Source organism: Plectropomus leopardus, chromosome 15 (assembly GCF_026936395.1).
Source record: "Plectropomus leopardus strain MGB_pleo_1.0 chromosome 15, ASM2693639v1, whole genome shotgun sequence".
Taxonomy (NCBI): domain Eukaryota; kingdom Metazoa; phylum Chordata; class Actinopteri; order Perciformes; family Serranidae; genus Plectropomus; species Plectropomus leopardus.
This window is the reverse complement of record NC_142190.1, coordinates 32,198,124-32,216,077: the sequence shown is the minus strand read 5'-3', so window position 1 is coordinate 32,216,077 and position 17,954 is coordinate 32,198,124. Positions and strand designations below refer to the sequence as shown.

Genomic DNA, 17,954 nt, shown 5'->3' with positions numbered 1-17,954 from the left:
AAACATCACCTCCCTGCTCCACACAGCCATTAAGAACAGCAGGGGTCAATTAACATCCTGCCCACAGGCCACAAAGGGACACTGTGTAATGCAAAGATACTGTTCTTCCTTTATTCACTTCATCCACTTCCACTGAGACCACTGTACCGCGGCAGGCTGAGGCAGTGAAGCAGTGAAAATGAAAGAGAAAAACCCTCAAGAAAACAGAAAATGAAAGAATTGTCAAAATAAACTGTTGTCCAACTATTATTCAGAGTGTGTATAAAGATTTTTTTTATTTGGGACAAAAACATAGAAAAATTAAATCAATGTAAAAAATAAATGTAAAAAGGGAAAATAGCTTCAGTCAAACATTGTTAGGTAAAAAATATGACGTGGCAGGAGCTTTTATTCCACAGCTCAGTGAGGACACATTCCAAACAGTGGAGTCCTTGCAAAATGTAAAACTTTGTCAAAGATTTCAATCAATTCAAAGATTTTATTAAAAACTACACAACTTTAACGTGAACAAAATAAAATGGAAATTCTTAAAAAATTACATTTTCAATTTTGCTACCGTTAGTGAATTTCTATATAAAATAAATCACCACGAATGCAAAGACTAAGCCATGCAGAAAACACTTCAGTTTTTGCAATAGTTTTTTTTCACTAAAATTGAGTTATTCAAAAGGTAAAATCTCAGGTAAGTTCCATTAATTGTGAATAAAAGGACTTTATAAAAAGAACATTTTGTCTGATGCAAACTTAGGGAGAGACACCCCAGGTGAACACGATTAACTGTTTTTAGGAATAAAATGTTCAACTAACCAGGCTATGAATGCTACATGACCAAGACCTCCATAAAAACCTTCAGGATACAGACTGAAAATGCTGGTGAATGTAGGTGTTACTGAAGTGGAGAATTTTGGCTCAGAGTGTGAGAAAAAATAATTCTAAGAAAACTGCCTTTAAAGATATTTAATGTAAAATTCAGTGCAGTTTTAGAAAAAAAAAAACATTGGGGAAAAATTTGTTTTTAAAAAGCTACGGAAACATTGCGTCCGTAAAAACTCTCTAATTAAAATATTTCACAGAATTATTATTTTTAAGCCCCTTTTTAAGTATTTTTTCTTGGTATTGTTGTTATGTTTTTAATTCTTTTTCTTTGTTTTTTCTGATTTTTTAGGTAATTTTTTGTACATTTTCTTTGTTTTTGGCATATTTTTGCATCATTTATTCTTCAGTTGCTCACTGCCTTCTTCACATGTTTTTGAAAGAAATAAAGCCAAATTTGTTCAGGTTTCAAAGGGTTAGGACACTTATTTTAAGGCGTTAACTAACAAAATATCTGCTTTTTGCATACATTTCCAGAACAGAAATTGGATCTAAAATAAACATTTAAATCTGTATTTTGAAGGTTTTCTGAAGCGAAGTCACGGAAGCAAAATAGCCAAAAAACTCAAACTCACTGTTTATACCCAGGGTTTCTCGAGTAAAAAAATGGACAGTGTTCTAAGTAAAAAAAAAAATTTTTTAAAAATATAAAAAAGAGTTCCCAGAATGCAAAACAGATCACCAAAATAACCGAGAAGACAGACAAAGATTTGGAATATTTTAAATTCTTTAAATAACATTTGTCGAACAAGCTGAATATATACACTTGATCAGTAACACAGTCTGTACAAAATCACTATGCGAAGCTATGTTTGGCGGGACCTCAGCCCTAATAAAAAATCTCACAACAAACATGAGGAAATAAAAAACAAATGAGCCGGGAGGAAAAACTCCAGCGCTGTATTTCTGCCTAATGACTGCTTCCTCTCTGTCTCTCATCCCGTCTCTGTGTCTCTCTGGCCTTTTCAAAACACACTGGGTGAGAAGATCCCGAGGGAAGGATCTCATTATCCTATTCTCTAATGAGCGGGAAGGATGCAGAGAGGGGAGGAAAACTTTAAAGACTCAATGGAAGTCGTTTGAAGGATGCAAAATAGTAGCTGGACTGCCCTGAGGTAAACTTGGAAAACTATAAGAGACAAACAACAGATGCGCAGAGGCGTCCAAACATCAAGGAGCTGGCTGTAATTATTTCTTTCAAATCCAGATATTTACCTGTCTCTGACTGGGAAATCACATCAAACTCTGGAATATTTTTGACCTTAAAATTCCTGCGCTTTTCAATAAGTAAATGTCTTTTTGTCCTGCAGCTCTGGCGTTGCTTTGAGGTGTTTGTCAAGTTCTCAAAATCTTTTACCTTCTTGGCAGAGTCCCCTAAGTGTCAAAGGGTTTGGAGCTTCTGCCAGGATAGTGTGCTCTATATTGAGCCTCCATTTCTTCCACCCAGGCCATGTTCCAGTCCCACGCAGGAACCGGCTCCAGCTCGCCAAACGAGTCGCCTTCTGCCCGAAACGGCGGATACAAGGCGCTGAGCGGGGAGGCTGGCGGAGAGAAGTCTAAACACAGAAGAGGGCAACATGTTGACATGCATTTCAATATGAAGTGTGGGGATTCCATTAAAAGAGAAACCTTTTTTTTTCGCCCGTGGAGACGCTAACAGAATGAGCAAACATTCCAGGACCTCTGAGGAACACCTTTCACGCTGATTCTCAGAGGACTGGCACATTTGGAGGCGTCTTTGAAGCAGCTGTCTGTCACTGGAAATAAAACTATTCTAATATGTTTCAGGCACCAAAACAAACATTGCCAATTCAGAACAGCCTTCTTGTGGATTCTAAAGCTGCTATTATATTTCAAAGAGCTCAGAGAGTGTGGCTGTCCAGGAATAATAAGAGTTTATTCCAAGCTGAAGGGTTCGAGCTATAGAGGTGCTGCCAATTTATGTCAGTGTGAAGGTGCATATAGCTCTGCGTCCTAATCTGAGAGGAGCCTGTTTCTGCTGCTCCACTGTTTTCACATGATTAGTCCGCACTGTTTTTATCCTGCAGAACAGGTCTTTCCATAAGCTCACTTAGCCTCAGTGTGGAGAGCTGGAGGGGAGATGTGAAGCTTAATATATTCTCCTGACTGTCCCCTTACTGACAAAGCAGCTTGGATTCAATAAGAATATAAAAAGGGATAGTTCAGATTTCTGAAGTGGGGTTGTATGATTTAGTCATCCATAAACCGTATATTACATATAGCAGATTCAGTCAACACGCCCCCAGTTTGGAGAGGCAGCCTGGAGTCCTACATGGAAGCTAAGTAATGAACTGCTGTGGATGATGATCTGGAAGTTCGATTCCCATCATGCCCAGTGTGGAAAACTATAGCATTAAGTACACAGTGCCTTGCTACCTTGTTCCATGTTAAGCCATGCCAAGGAAACTTGGTTAAATAGCCAATTTGTATTTAATTTGCACTTCACCATGACATCAGGCCTTTTTAGAGATGATGCTTTAAAGCCGCTATAAGGTCCCTCTTTTACGCCTTCTTTGCATTTTTACACAGAACCAAACAACAGCATCATTCTCGTGTGTGATTTTAGACAGTATGCCAGCATCGTGGAACCAAAAGTGGTGTGACGTTTAACACAGCAGGATTGACCTCTAGTATGACACATGATATATGTGTCAGCAGTGCTTTGTAAACAAAAACAATGACAAAACATGGCAATAACAATCATTTTCCATCCTTGTTATATGCGGCTCATCTCATTCTCTGCTCTCTGCTCGCTCTTTTTTAAAGATATTTTTGGGCTTTTTTGCCTTTAATTGATAGGACAGCACAAGTGTGAAAGGGGGAGAGAGAGAGGGGATGACATGCAGCAAAGGGCTGAGGACGGAGTTGATCCTGTTACTGTATTTTTGATGTGTTTTTAGTTTTAACAATACAATGTTTTTTTTTTTAAAAACATTAATAAAATCCTATATGTCATGTTTTAGCATTTTTAAGATTTTTGAAGGATTGACTCAAGACATTTTAATACTAATTAAGGTCTTACTTTTAGATGAATATAATGAGCGCCTTATAAGGCGTTTTAAGGATCCGCAGGAACAATGAAAAAAAACGTTTTTGCCTCAAAGTTGCTTTTATATCCAGGCTTAATTATAACATGTAATCCCATGCATGAATGACCTAATTCTCTCTTTGATTCATATGATTCTCCAGATCTTAAAGATGAAAAATGAGCACAGCTCAGCTCAAGTTTAGTGTATCTTATCTGAGTTTTGGATGATATTAAAGTTTCACATCAGCCATTGCGAGACTGCATTGCAAACTGCAGAGAAAACATTTAGGGTTTCATTCACATTGTGCCTCTGTATGTGTGAAAAATAGCCGTGGCAAAAAACAGCTTAAAGTGCGAGTTTGGCAAATATAATAAAGCTGAACAGTGTGTGTGGAGGGAGAGCAGAGTGACTGATGAGGTGACAATGGGGGGACAGATGACTCATCTGGAGGTTCAATCTGCTGAAAGGTCTTAAGTAATTGCCTGGTGACACCTAAGAAATTAGACTTAATGTCTTTGTGTCTTACAGCAATAGACACATGCACAACCATTTGTGTTTAGTGACATAAACACACACTTTCTCCAACCCCCCAAAAAAGCTTTTTTAAAATTCTTTTCAGGGATTTAAATGCTTAAACACTGAAACTAACGTGTGTCGTGAGTTTCATGGTTGTGTTTGACGGATTTCCTGCATCAATAGTCTGTCTACAGGGCTGCTTGTTACCAACTGGAGTCATTCACTGACAGAAGGCTCCATCTAGTGGAGAGATGCAATAAACACAACAGACCACGATCATCTGTCTGGAGAGAATGTTTTACCCTTTGAAACCTGAGCAAATTGGCTTGATTTCATTAAAAACAATGTCCATCCACGTGTAAAAGGGTAATGCACCTGTTCTACTTTGTTGATTTGTTGTTGTTTCTGACACTTTGAAATAACACAATATTCTAAAAAGTGGTCCCCAACCTCTGCAAGGCCAATCTAACACACCTCAAGATGATTTCAGGAACTGAAAAGCAGAAAAAAACGTGTGTTCTTTTGTTTTTCTTTGTGTGTTTGCAGTGAGCATCAGTCAGACATGAAAAGTGTCTCCCCCTCCGCCTACCTGACAAAGAGGCTCCACTCATGCTCTCCGCTGCCGCAGCCAGCAGGCGGGCGAAGTTGGCGCTGTCGTTGGTGTAGCAGCTGTCCACCGAGCTGATGAGGCTGGTGCGGGCGCTGGTCATATTGCTGTCCATGACGGAGCTCCAGGTGTTCCACAGCGAGCTGTCCCACTCACTGTAGCAGGAGGAGGGGGTGCTCTGGAGGCGGGAGTGCCGCAAGCCAATCGGTGGGGCCTCTGGCTCTTCGGTGACGGGGTCCTCCTCCAGCTGAGGGGAGCGGGCTGGCCCACAGAAGTAGCCCAGGGTGGGGGAGAAGGAGTGGGGCAGGGAGGGGTGCTGCTGAGGCAGAGCACTGTGGACAGAGAGGAGAAGCATCATCACATGACGACGTGATACAACTGAAAGAGACTAACTAACTGCTGTATCAGTGTCAACATCTGCATTATAATAATACATGTACATACCAATCCAACAGTAAATCCTAATTTAGATCATTTACGACTGCATTAATTAAGCAGCTGATTAGTGGTCCAGCGTTGGTCACAATTTGTTCTTGCTCTCTGTTGACGGTCTTTGTGGCTAATTCATGGACTGATCATGAGACTAATTATGTGATTGTTATTAAATATATATCACTATTGGTGCTTCAGTGAACTTCTACCGTCAACTTAATGTCACACAAACTGAGGTACATGTGTGATGGAATTAAGGTGGGACAGATGTAATGCCGTGCACAGCGTCTTTTGTGATTAATCTAAGGTACATCACACACATGCCTGTGCACATGATATGATTATATGAATATGATGTAGTGAATTTTGGAGACAAAGAAGATCAGCTAGTGTCACTGGCATTAGCTAATGGGGATCCTTTTCAAATAAATATATGAATGAATGAATGAATAAATGTTTCTTCTTGAACACGATATGTATTACAAAAAATGTACTAACATCATCAAGGTCATTTTATTTTATGTTTTTATGTTCTTAGGGCATGTCTTTATGTCATTTATGGTGAAACTGAAGACAAATTTTCATATCTGTGGACAATAAAGTTTTCATAATTTCTTAATTAGTCAGCCGACTAGGATCAGCCGAGTAAAATTCAGCTGTACTGAACTTCAGTGTCCGCTGTGTCCTCACCTGCATCTCTCAGGTTTGGGGCTGAGCTCGAGATACTGTGTGGCCTCCTGTGCTGTCAGCGTGGCCCCCTGTTCTTCATCCACTGACGTGGAATATGATGTGTTAGACAGGTGGTTGTAGAAGGGGAAGCTGCTGCTGTTATTGCTGGTGGTGGTGGAGGCTCCTGGTTTCCCTCGGTGGGCTGATGGAGCACAAACCGACTGCAGAGAGCCCATGTCCACTGTGAGCTTTGTAGAACGACTGGAGCTAAGAAAAATGCAAGAGACAGGACGAGCATTTAAGACTTTTTCTTCCCCCAGATTCCTGTGTACACCACATAATCTACTTCCTCATGGGAGCTGCAGGGTGGCACCTGTGGCTGCTAGATAATAAGTCATGCATCAGCAATGCCTCTGTTCAGAATGAGAAATACTTTAATGAACTACAGTTTCTCCCGGGGATTAATAAAGTGGCTCTTCTAAAAGAGAATTATGGCAAACTGAAATAAGTACCAGCAAAAAGTATGTAAAAATATAAATATGTTAATACAGTAATAGTAAAACAATTGACACTCATATGTAAATATTTAAAAATATAAGTAGGTATAATGTACTGAGTATGTAAAGTGTGTAAAAATCTAGAATCAATAAATAAAGTAAAAAACAATTAGGTCTAGAATGTGAATATTCCAAATTTTAGATATTTATAATGTTCTGAGTGTGTTAAGTGTGTAAAAATATAAAACTGTGCACCTGTACAATGGACCACCCAGTCTGACCTGTGTGTGTGTGTGTGTGTGTGTGTGTGTCTCACCCTTCATCTGAGCTGAGGCTGTGTGTGTCCATGGTGTCCTCTATGGGCAGTGGTGGTGGGGGGGGCAGCATGTCCATCAGGTGTAATGATGCAGAGTAATGCAGCAGGCGAGGACAGCCAGCAACTTTATCACGCTCTGGATGGACAAAGACACAGGACACATTGAAGAAAAAAAATGGTAAACTTGCTAATTCCCAGTAACAAGTTTTAGGTTCGTGTTAAAGTACAATTTCTACTCAATAATGAGCAGCAGCTTAAATTACAAGCTAACAGTGCAGTTTGTAGAGTCTAAAACTGAGTGTGTCTGTCAGTCTTTGTGGTGAGACAGGTGCTGGTGTGTGGACATACCGTGGCGGCCTGATGGAATGTGACTGAGTCTCTGTTTGTAGACACTGGATGGACAGGCCTGGTTCCTGGTTGACACTAAGGGGACGCTGCTCACTGCATGCAACTCTGGAGAAAACAAATAATTTTAAGAAGTGTTTTACCAATATAAAGAGTGTCCTGACATACACATACAAAACACCAGGGGAAAGGTACAGCACAGGTAAAAAGAAAAAAAATAAAAACATGCAATATATCTGAAAGATATATTGCATGGATACAGTAAATACAGGATACAGTGAATAATAAATAAATAAAGAGCAAGAAACCAAACTAAGCAAAATGTTTAACAAGACAAATAAACAGATGTACAAACATACAAATACAAAGTACATTCAGAGGATTCTGGGAAGCCAGTGGCATCATTATCCAAAAACTTGACACTTTTATTGTTATTAACTAAGCTGACTGACTAAAGAAGAGTTCTCAGTTCCAGGAGGAAAGATATAAACGTGGAAGTTGACTTTCTGTTAAATTTCTGTTTCTGAATGAGAAATTTAGTGCTGGCTGGCTATTTCAAACAGACCAGTCCACATCATATCATTCACTGGCAGTAGCTTTCATTGGTCTGATCAGGCGTGCTGCATTGTGGTAAGAAGGCGGACTGTGAAAATAAAGAAAATAAACTAGTGTTATTAGAATCATTCCCAGCTATCCAGCACTCTATACCTTGCTTGCTGTGGCTTTTTTCCCATGACTCTCTCAGCACACCCATCCTGGGCTGGGGACGTATGGCCTGTTTCCATGGCAGCGCCTCCCTGCTCCCGAGGGGAGAGCTCTTTGAGACAGGCTGAGAGAAGATCTGGATGGTCTCGGCTCCTTGCTGATGGGGCGGACAATGAGGCATTTTAGGGCAGCGTCCTGGACTGTTGAAGGTCTTGAGGCCGTTGCCCATCAGATCCACGTAAAAAGTGCCATAAACGCCACAGCTGTCGGTCACGATGGGGACAGCTGAGTCCACACGGCTAGAGTCCTTCCAGGACACCGGGAGGCCTGATGAAATACAGACATATTTATGGACACTCTAGAGCAGATATGTCAGAAAATAAAAGAAATATTATTAGAATGTGATATTCTGTTAAGTTTCTGTTCATGTTTTTGTGTCCACTTGCTTTTTTTTAATGCGTTTTCTTGGTGTTTAGTGCTACTTTTACTTCTTGAGTTTTCCCGTCTTTTCTGATTGCCTCATGTGTCTCACCTGCGTCTAGTTTCACTCACCTGTGTGCATTCAGTAATCAGCTCTTGTGTATTTAAAGCTCAGTGTTTCAGCCTTTCACTTGACAGATTGTCTTTGTCTTCATGCTGTGTTTCTGCTCTGCAGCCTTTTCCTCCTGTTTGCTCACCTGGTTTTTAACTCTGCTTTGATTTATGGACTTTGTTTCTTGTGTTTATCCCCTGAACATATTTTCCTGCCTTTGCTGACTGCCTTCACATGTATGACCCCTGAACACCAATCAAGTAAAGGTTTGGACTTAATAAACTGTTGTTGGTATTTGGTGCTTTTCACTGCACTGGCTCCCAGTTTAGTACGAAACCTCTGCAGAGGTCCACTGTCAAAACACAAAGGTGTCTTTCTCATCTCTAGACAGTTTATTTTGTCTGGACCAAGGGACAAAATAACTTTTTTTTGTTCTGTGCTGTTTATGTCAACCCTGACTTAGCATGAACAAACCTAGAGGATAATGTAATGAGCACTGACAGATGACTCACTTATTAGACAGTTTTGATAATGTCAAAAAGGGAAATCAAATTCTGGAGACTGACAGTAAGTCATTTAGCACTTTACTGCAGTTTATAGGTTTATTAAGCTTCTCTGGTGTAACAAAGAGCTCACCAAGAAATGACTGGTTTTGAGCATAATGAGTTAAGACTTGTTGTGTATCATAAATATTGGAACAACTGTAAACAAATAGAACCAAAGAGGTATTTTTGCAGTAATATCATGAGAGGACGGTTGCTGCGTAGCCACTATGATTTATTCACTTTCTAAAGAGTAGCCATTGAAGTAAACTCATATGCTGATATGCACAAGTGTTACTATGGTTACTAAATGACCTTTTTTGGCAGACTTCTTTCTTTTTTTGTTATTTGCTTTTTATATGTTTTTATTTTACACATAAAACAAAAGAGATAAATATGTGTCCACCAGACACACAAACAAAGCTTCAAAAATATTAAAAACTAAGGGACGATCCTTCTTGGATACATGCAAAACCTGCACACATATACATACATACATATGCATACACATATGCACACACATACATATACATACATGTGCGAAAGTGAAGGACCATGTACACATTCTAGTCAACAATTCTGTACTTGGATAAAATAAATATAATAATATAATATAATAAATAAAAAATGACTTTAATTTTGAAAATATGCCCACAACATGTGAGTATTACTGCAATACAAAATCAGGCCTTACAACTGACACAATCATGGTTAAGACACTTAAGCTGATTTAGCAGATTATAAAAGTGCTGTACAAGTGGACTTCATTGAATAATAGTCAAGCTTTTGAAATCATACATAAAAACTACATCATTAAAAAAATAACATCAAAAACACATCTCATCCTTCTTTTCAGCCAATCTTTGTTTTTTTGGTTTTTCACCAGACTGACAGCTCCCATACCAGCCGAAACAAACCAAACTCAACAGTTCAACAACAAGTTAAATGTAAAAACATTCTAGAAACTTCTGATGTCTCACTCCAGCTGACCAAAGTAACCAAATTATCCATTTCATCTCAGTTGGATTTCCATTCATATCAAGTTTATCGTGATCAGCCAGAAATGTGTCATTGTAACACTTTTCATATGTGTCAGTCAGTACTCACTGGTGCTCCTGATCCCTGGATGCTTCTGATCTTGGGCCCACAGGTCCTGGTACTTCTGGCTGAAGGCAGGTCTCCAGCCTCCAGAGATCCACGGTGAGTCTGGAGCCGCCATCCTGCACATGAGGCAGCACAGGGAAAGTTTCTGAGATGTTTTATATTTGTCATTTCTAGTGAAAATAGTTATGAGTCATTCATTCTGAATTGAAACCATAAAAGTTCAAACTATAAAGGTAACAGTACTTCACTTTGGTTGAAGTGAATCTCAAATCTGCATCAGAAGTATCACATCGTAAACGAAGATGAAGAATGAAGAATCATAGAGCCACATTTAGCTTTAGTAGTTTGAACTTATTCTCATGATTTCAGTGTGATTATATTTTGATTCTAAACCATATTTGTAATAACAAACTCAACTGTTTGCACTTTACCTGTGTTTTATGATGAGATCTTCACTGGCTAGTCTGTGCAAACCTAAGATAAAAATACAAATAAAATGATTATAAAAATGTATACAGTGGTGGAGGAAGTATTCAGATCCTTTACTTATTTAAGTAAAAGTATATAAGTATTAAGTATTGTGCTTAACGGTACACTATGCAGGGTTGTTGTGAATTTGTCGGTTTGTAAAGACGCTGGTAACTAAAAGCAAAAGTCGACCTCAGATTCACTCTCGTTTGGCTACACACCACCACACACTGAGAGCGAGTCATGAGTGATGGTAAAGAGGAATTATCCTGCACGGTATAACTGTTAAGCTGTTGTTGGTAACTTTTGAAAAAGTAACCTTTGGTCATGTTTTCTAACTGTCACTATATTGACGTGGGTGGTACATAAAGTCCTCTTTTCTCTCTTTGTATTGACTCTAATGGCATTAACACATGAATATGAAAATGACTAATCAGAGCTGAGGAGTCAGACAGGTGAGCAAATGTTGTGATTTCACAACAAAACATGTTTTTGAATGAAAGTCAGAATCTTGATTCATATTGGATTAGCACTGCACTAGGCATGTTTCCATTAACCTTCAAATTGTGCAAATTGAAACAGCGAATGTAAAATAAGACTTATGGAAACACGTCAATTTGTTTGTAGTCTGATTTGTTGTAGACTATCAGTCTTGGGTACTGCGTACTGTGAACTGTGAACTGTGTACTGTGTACTGTGTGGATATAGTGACAGCTTCAGCAAATATTACAAAAAAATATTTTCATAGTCCTGCAGGTGATGCTGTTTGTCTGTAAATACACCTTTACTCCTGCCATGTCTCGGCAGCAGGTGACCTGTCCTGCTGTGGCGTCTGAAGAGGCAGACAGCTGCAACCATCAGGACGCACCACAGGAGGGCGCCAACACTACCGATCAGCACCGGATCCTGAAGAAGCGCCAAGACCTGAGACAGATCCTGTCTCTGGCTGTCTGACTCAGGGGAACCGCCTTTTTGTGGGTCTGAAAAATAAACAGATAAAAAATAAAATTAGATATGGAGTCATGATAATCGCTTTATAATGTTGTCAGTTTACACACTGAGGACACATTTTATCAGAGCACTGTCCTCATACAGAAACAAACAGCTCAATTTTGCTTCTGCTTACTGATGACAAATCCATGAGGGTCACTGAGTGTTCCCACTCCAGCTCCGTTGACAGCTGCTATGGTGATCCAGTATCGTTTCCCCGATCTGAGAGCAGAGATATCAAGGTTGTGTCGGCCACTGTCCACTGTCCAGTTCTGGGACAGCTGCTCCTCAGACTCCACACACCACACCTGGACAAACAGCGGTCACAGAAAGGGACACACTGTCAGGGATTATATGCGTCCTACGTGTAGTCCTAACAGTGATGTTCACTCTGCTGTTTTTAGGATTTTAGGACATTTCAAGGATTTTAGGACAATTCTAGAATGTTTTGGGATTTAAGGAGTTTTCTACAATTTCGGGACATTTGTGGGGTTTTAAGACATTTCTCCAATTTTGGGAGGCTTCAAGGATTTTAGGACATTTTTTGGATTTAAGGATGCTTCTCAGATATAAGGACGTTTCCAGGTTTTAAGGATGTTTTTCCAATTCAAGGATGTTTCAAGGGTATTAGGATGTTTCTAGGATTTAAGGACATTTTTCAGATTCAAGGAATTTTCTAGGATTTTAGGATGTTTCTCAGATTTTTAAAAATTCCTCAGATTCAAGGATGTTTTGAGGAATTTGGGACGTTTTATGGATTTAAGGAAGGTTCTCGGATTCAAGGATATTTCTCAGATATCAGTGTGTTTCTTGGATTTAAAGCCATTCCTCAGATTCAAAAACATTTTGAGGAATAGGACCTTTCTGGGATTTAAGAATGTTTCTCAGATTCAAGGATACTAGCACATTAGTACATAGTACATTTTTGGACATTTCTAGAATGTTGAGACGTTTCTAGGATTTATGACATTAGGGGCGTAGCTATGACCTCTGTCACAGTGTGGAGATCCTCCACCAGCACTTTTTTTGATCAACAAGGTATATTTTGATGCTGTTTTATGCAATCTGGCACCTTATGTATACAAAACCAATTCCCAGTGTGAATCACTTTATTTTTATTGTGAATCAGAAAATGGTTGAGGGGGTACCCGCCACTCTATCTGGGGCTAGATTTGGCTCACTGGCTGTAAGTTGAGTATAAGTGCAATACCACATCTGAGAGTCAGGACCTGTTCTCCAGTGATTACCTGGTAGCCTTGTATGATGCCGTTGTGGGTGTCATGAGGAGGAGGCTCCCAGCTCACATGGATGGTGTTGTTCTGCTCGTGGCTCACTGTTACGGACACAGCCAGTGGACAGGCACTGGGCACTGCGTACAGAGGACAGAATATACTGCTTTATCTTCTGAAGATGGCTGTACTGTATATTAAAGGTCTGACAACACATGAGTATTAAACAGCAAAAGAAAGGACACAAATATTCTTAAATTAAAACACTCCTCACCTGTCTCGGGGACTCTGAGGTGCCGGGTGTTGCTCTCCCTCCCGTACAAGTTGCTTCCATAGGGCCGTACTTTGAACTCATACTTGTAGCCCCTCTTTAAGGGGCCCACCTGAGTCTGGAAGCTGGGCAGCGTTGCCTTCTTTGCAGCCCAGTCGGAGCTGGCAGGCAGCAGAGAGCGATAGAGAACCTCAAAGCCATCGAGGTAATGAGGCTGATCTGGGAGGGACTGGAGCTGCGCAGAAAGAAAACACTATATGGATAACACACCTAGAATATTTCTTGCTTTCTCTGAAACTCTTAGTGTGCCCTTACCCTCCACTGGACTTGTGATATGTTGGAGCCAGGGGCCACGATGGACACGTTCTCCAGAGAAACTCTCAGGGCTGACAGCTCTTTGTGGAGGTCTCTCTGTGTGGTGCTGGGAGCCTCTGGAACACAGGTTTTTCTGTTTATAAATGTTATTTTGACCCAGTGGAATCTGGATCAACATCACTTTGGTGTTGCATTCAGATGCCTTTTACAAGCATTTCAACCTTTGAATTCTGACCAAATTAGTTGTTAGAATCTTTTGAAAACTTGGGAAGAAGTCAATGAGCAACTTGTCAAGAAAGGCCTCTCAAATTGCAAGAAATTGTTTTAGATTTTTTAGAAAACTATGTTTGTAATTATCATAATTAGATTTTTAAAATTATGTTACAACATTGTTAAAAAAATTTAAGCACTTTTTTGGTCATTTCCTTTTTTTACTTTCATTTTTTATTGTTGTAATTTTCAGGTAATTTTCTTGTACTTTTAACACATTTCTTTCATGTTACATTTCGGGACTCCCTGCTTTTTCAGACATCATCTTACCGTCAACAAGTAGCTGTGCGCTGGCCGTGACCACGCCTACATCATTTACAGCAGTGCAGGTGTACCTCCCAGCATCCTGGGTGGACACATAGTGAATCTGGAGAGTCTGGTCTGGGTTTACAAGATACCTATAGACAAACATATATAGCGTAGTTAGTTTAGACATTTACTGTCCTGATCTCTTCTACAGTTACTGAAATGCTGATTTAGCAGATATAAAAGCTGGTGTCGTTTACAACCAAGAATGTCTGGAAAGAGGGCCATGTTTATGCCTGTTATTAACAGTGGACAGCTTTAAGTGCAGGTGTGAGTGCACCTTGTGTCTGGAGGTGGTCTGGGCCACATATGGCCACATTCTCTGTACTAATGTGTTCTGGGCCACATTGAAGTACCACTTACTCAGCTGTCGTCCTTGCTTAATAAACTGACAACCAAAGTCAACCTGATATTGACTTTCTCTGCTGCAGAACAACTCCACTATGTCTTTACACCCATTAATAACCGTTAACAGATGACAGAAAACATTAGCTGTGTGATGCTAACAGTTAGCCCTGTCACGGTGTGTGATTGCATGTGTGTGTGTGTGTGGGTGGACTCTCATCAACTGTCCCCAGTGCAGAGCTCCCACTCCCACAGCAGCATTCTCAAAGCAGCAGAGAGGCAGAGATATGCTCCATAATGACGCATTTTGTCTTTGCAAACGAAAATGTCGTGTTTATTTGTATATAGAGCAGGAACATGAGATCCGATCACTAGTGGTAATTGGAGATTCATGTGGAGACACATTCTAATGCTAGGTGTGAACAGAAAGACATACAGCTGTCAACTTCTGATTTGATCACCCAAAATGCATGTTAACAACACGCCTGACTCTAAAAGTGAAAGGAAAACACCTTAAATGAGTGTATGGCAATATGAAACGAGATAATCAAGGCCATTTTGAAGTATATGTTCAACCTAATATTCAAGCAAATAGTTAGAAGCTAATGTTCAAGCTTCCAGCTACAAGTTAAATCGGTGCAAACTGTCAAACCAGAAAAGTCTGGCGTCAAGTCTTTTTTTAAAAATGTGAATATTTTAGAGCAAATGGAAACAAAGTTAGGCAGCAACACTGTGTCACAAATATTTCCTGTTTCTTGCATGTTACAGTAATCTAAATGCAAATAAATATATTTTAATAGATGAACATTGATCAGATGTTCACTCTATAAATGGAGTGTTGATTAGGCTTGGGCAGATCATGGTATTACGATATTGGGATATCCTGATGGTATGTTTTTTAATACCATCACAAATTCAGGTGTTCCTCTTTCTATTAAACTCATTGTATGTAGTGCACAGCATGCACCACCAGAGCTCAGCCTCTGGTCTCTCCTGGTGGAACAGCTAAACTTACACAGCGACACCTAGTGGTGGAGAAAGAAGTTACAGGACTGCAAACAGCTGGCGCCAGCAGGCAGAAAGGAGCGTGGGGAAGCACGGCATGTTTTTTACATCCAAATTGGTGAATTAAAGATTAATTTCGACCAAATAAATGTGGCGATTGTTGAAACAGTGGATTTACAAACTAGATTACTTACAAGAGTAACCAAGATGATTTGGTTGAATTTTATTTTGTTTCTGTCGAGTTTGAATGAAGTGCATTTTATGATGAGTTAACAAGGCAATTAAGCCCCATTAGTCTTGTGTGAGCAAGAGAAAGTTGAATTCAAAAGGTGTCCAGTTGTATTTCTCTGTTTAATAAATAAATGGGGGTGAGAATATTATTTTCTTATCATTTTGTGGGTTTGTATTGTATATTGACAAGCTGAAAGTAAGTAGCACGCTCGCCAGGGGGTGAACTTATACCATCATATACTGTATACCTTGGTGAAATTTCAGGAAGGTATGAAGCCATGACATATGACATACTGCCTAAACCTAGTGTGCATTTTTGTGTCTTGCCATGATGAAGTACCTGCCGTTGGGCAGTGGTCCCTGCTCTCTGCTCCAGACCACAGCAGGTGGGGGGTCACCTTTAGCTCGGCAGTGGAACTGGGCAGACTCCCCCAGTCTCACAGACACGTTTTCGGGTTTCATCACCAACACAGGCTTGGCTGTAGGAGAAGAGAATAAGAACTTAATGCTGCATTGTAGCATTCGGTACCAGAGTGTACATATGTTTGTATTCACAACATGGGGCTCCATGAAAAGCTGATATTGTTAAGGCAGTAAAAAGTAGTGATGGGAATGTCGTCTCACCGAGCACAGTGAGCCGGGCCGCCCTGCTCTCTCTCACTCCCACAGTGTTGCTGGCCACACACATGTAAGCACCAGAGTGCGTCCTCTCTGCAGGAGCGATGATGAGCTTCCCACTTAGCTCCTACAGAACAAGCACAGCGCAGACAGGACGGAGAGGACACAAGATGCACAGCATGTCAAACATACACTTCATACAGGTTGTGTGTTTGGCATCAAGCACTCAGCGTATGATAAAACTTCGAAGACTGTATATTTAAAATCAATATTAAAAATGTGTCTTTTGTGACACTTTCAATACCAAACAGCTCTGGTGGATTGTAGAGAACCGCAGCCACACGTCATATTATTATTGATTTTTCTATGACTTTATCAGAGTAAGAAGCCACTAAACTGGGGGCTCTTTGTGTGAGGAATAATATGTAGAAATATTTAAATAATAATGTGACCTAGCTTTATTCAGAGTTAATCTATCTCTTGAGGCTGACATGATTTTTTAAAATGTAATTCCAAGTTTCAAAATGCAACACAAATGAATTAATTGCTGATTGGACATCATGGTTTATCCACTTTTGAATTCATCAATATTATCATTATATTCTAACACAGCAGGAGGAGACCTGAGGCTTCACAGCGTGTGACTCTTTAGCTCCTCTCCACTGGCTCTCTGTGGCTTTAACAACAAACATCTGGAAATGAATAAGTTACTCTTTAACATTTTAATTATCATCTATCATTATTGCAGGTTGAAGATGATTTTAATATTCTCCAGGTGTAAAACTGTGTAGCCTATTTTGACCAGATTTGGCCCCTGGCTTGAAAGTTGTGTATCACTGCTTGATGTTTTTGCAGCTAGTTTTGAGCCTCCCTGGCTAGGCTGCTATGGATTCCCAAAAATGAAAGAATTTGGAGAAAAATATAGAATTAAAAGTGTGTGATCAGATTTGTTGGCTCTCATTAATGCTGCAAATGTAAAAGACCAGTTAATTATAAACAGCCCACTGCAGCAGAGTCTCCTTGTTTTAGAACATATTAATGAATGCTCATTTAGACATATTAGCAATGTTGATAGGCTAATTCAGCTTCAGCCTATGACCTTATAGACTGTGTTCCAGGGGTTATGCTCTTTCTATAGTAAATGTGTAAAATTTAGTTCTATTCAGTCAGAATATGCAACATAGTCGGCTTCGTTTATCTGCAACGAGATTCAGATGCCTGTTACATAAATGTTACTTACAGCTTTATTCAAATACAACAGCACATAGACAAAAAGACACACAATGAGTGATGATATTTAGACCTGGTGCACGATGATGAAAGTTGATAAAGAAGAGTTTTCTGTTTTCTCTGCATCACTGATGAATTTTTATAATGTAATTTGCCATTGAAGCCTTGAGTTATGAGCATAGTGAGCATATGAGCTTCTATCACAGTCACACTGATTTCTTTAGACTTCAGATTGGACTAAGTGGTAATTTAAGCTGCTTTTATTGGTTAATCTGTGTTTTTCTTCTTATAAAGACAATATTTTTTTGTTTACAGTTTTTTTCCTCTTGTGTTCCTGCCTTTCCCTCATTTAACATCCACACAGCTGTCCTGCATCAGCCTCATTCGTCCTTCCTGCTCCTCAGTTTCTCTCAGCCAATCAGCTGCCTGCCTGTTCCTCTGCCTCCTCTGAGCTTCTCCTCTCTTTTTCTCCAGCTGCACTTCATCCC

The 17,954-nt window shown here is 39.8% G+C and overlaps 1 protein-coding gene and 1 long non-coding RNA gene across 3 annotated transcripts in view; one reads left to right on the top strand and one right to left on the bottom strand.

The window, feature by feature from the left end:
* Positions 1 to 246: 246 nt before the first annotated feature.
* Positions 247 to 17,954, bottom strand: part of robo4 (roundabout, axon guidance receptor, homolog 4 (Drosophila)) — a 33,828-nt gene continuing 16,120 nt past the window's right edge. For both annotated transcript variants that reach the window (XM_088088685.1, XM_042500050.2), the window contains exons 4-19: positions 16,243 to 16,363; positions 15,959 to 16,097; positions 14,002 to 14,129; positions 13,462 to 13,577; positions 13,150 to 13,381; positions 12,894 to 13,015; positions 11,783 to 11,954; positions 11,439 to 11,636; positions 10,620 to 10,662; positions 10,192 to 10,304; positions 8,014 to 8,337; positions 7,309 to 7,413; positions 6,961 to 7,096; positions 6,169 to 6,414; positions 5,029 to 5,378; positions 247 to 2,429 (exon numbers count right to left, since the gene is read on the bottom strand). In XM_088088685.1, coding sequence (XP_087944811.1) covers positions 2,248 to 2,429; positions 5,029 to 5,378; positions 6,169 to 6,414; positions 6,961 to 7,096; positions 7,309 to 7,413; positions 8,014 to 8,337; positions 10,192 to 10,304; positions 10,620 to 10,662; positions 11,439 to 11,636; positions 11,783 to 11,954; positions 12,894 to 13,015; positions 13,150 to 13,381; positions 13,462 to 13,577; positions 14,002 to 14,129; positions 15,959 to 16,097; positions 16,243 to 16,363 — 2,727 coding nt within the window. In that variant the 3' untranslated portion in view covers positions 247 to 2,247. The remainder of the gene's footprint in view (positions 2,430 to 5,028; positions 5,379 to 6,168; positions 6,415 to 6,960; positions 7,097 to 7,308; positions 7,414 to 8,013; positions 8,338 to 10,191; positions 10,305 to 10,619; positions 10,663 to 11,438; positions 11,637 to 11,782; positions 11,955 to 12,893; positions 13,016 to 13,149; positions 13,382 to 13,461; positions 13,578 to 14,001; positions 14,130 to 15,958; positions 16,098 to 16,242; positions 16,364 to 17,954) is intronic.
* LOC148187353 (uncharacterized) lies at positions 8,461 to 11,579 on the top strand. Its single transcript, XR_015778966.1, has 3 exons — positions 8,461 to 8,808; positions 10,235 to 10,284; positions 11,464 to 11,579. It is a non-coding gene; the product is annotated as an uncharacterized LOC148187353 (long non-coding RNA).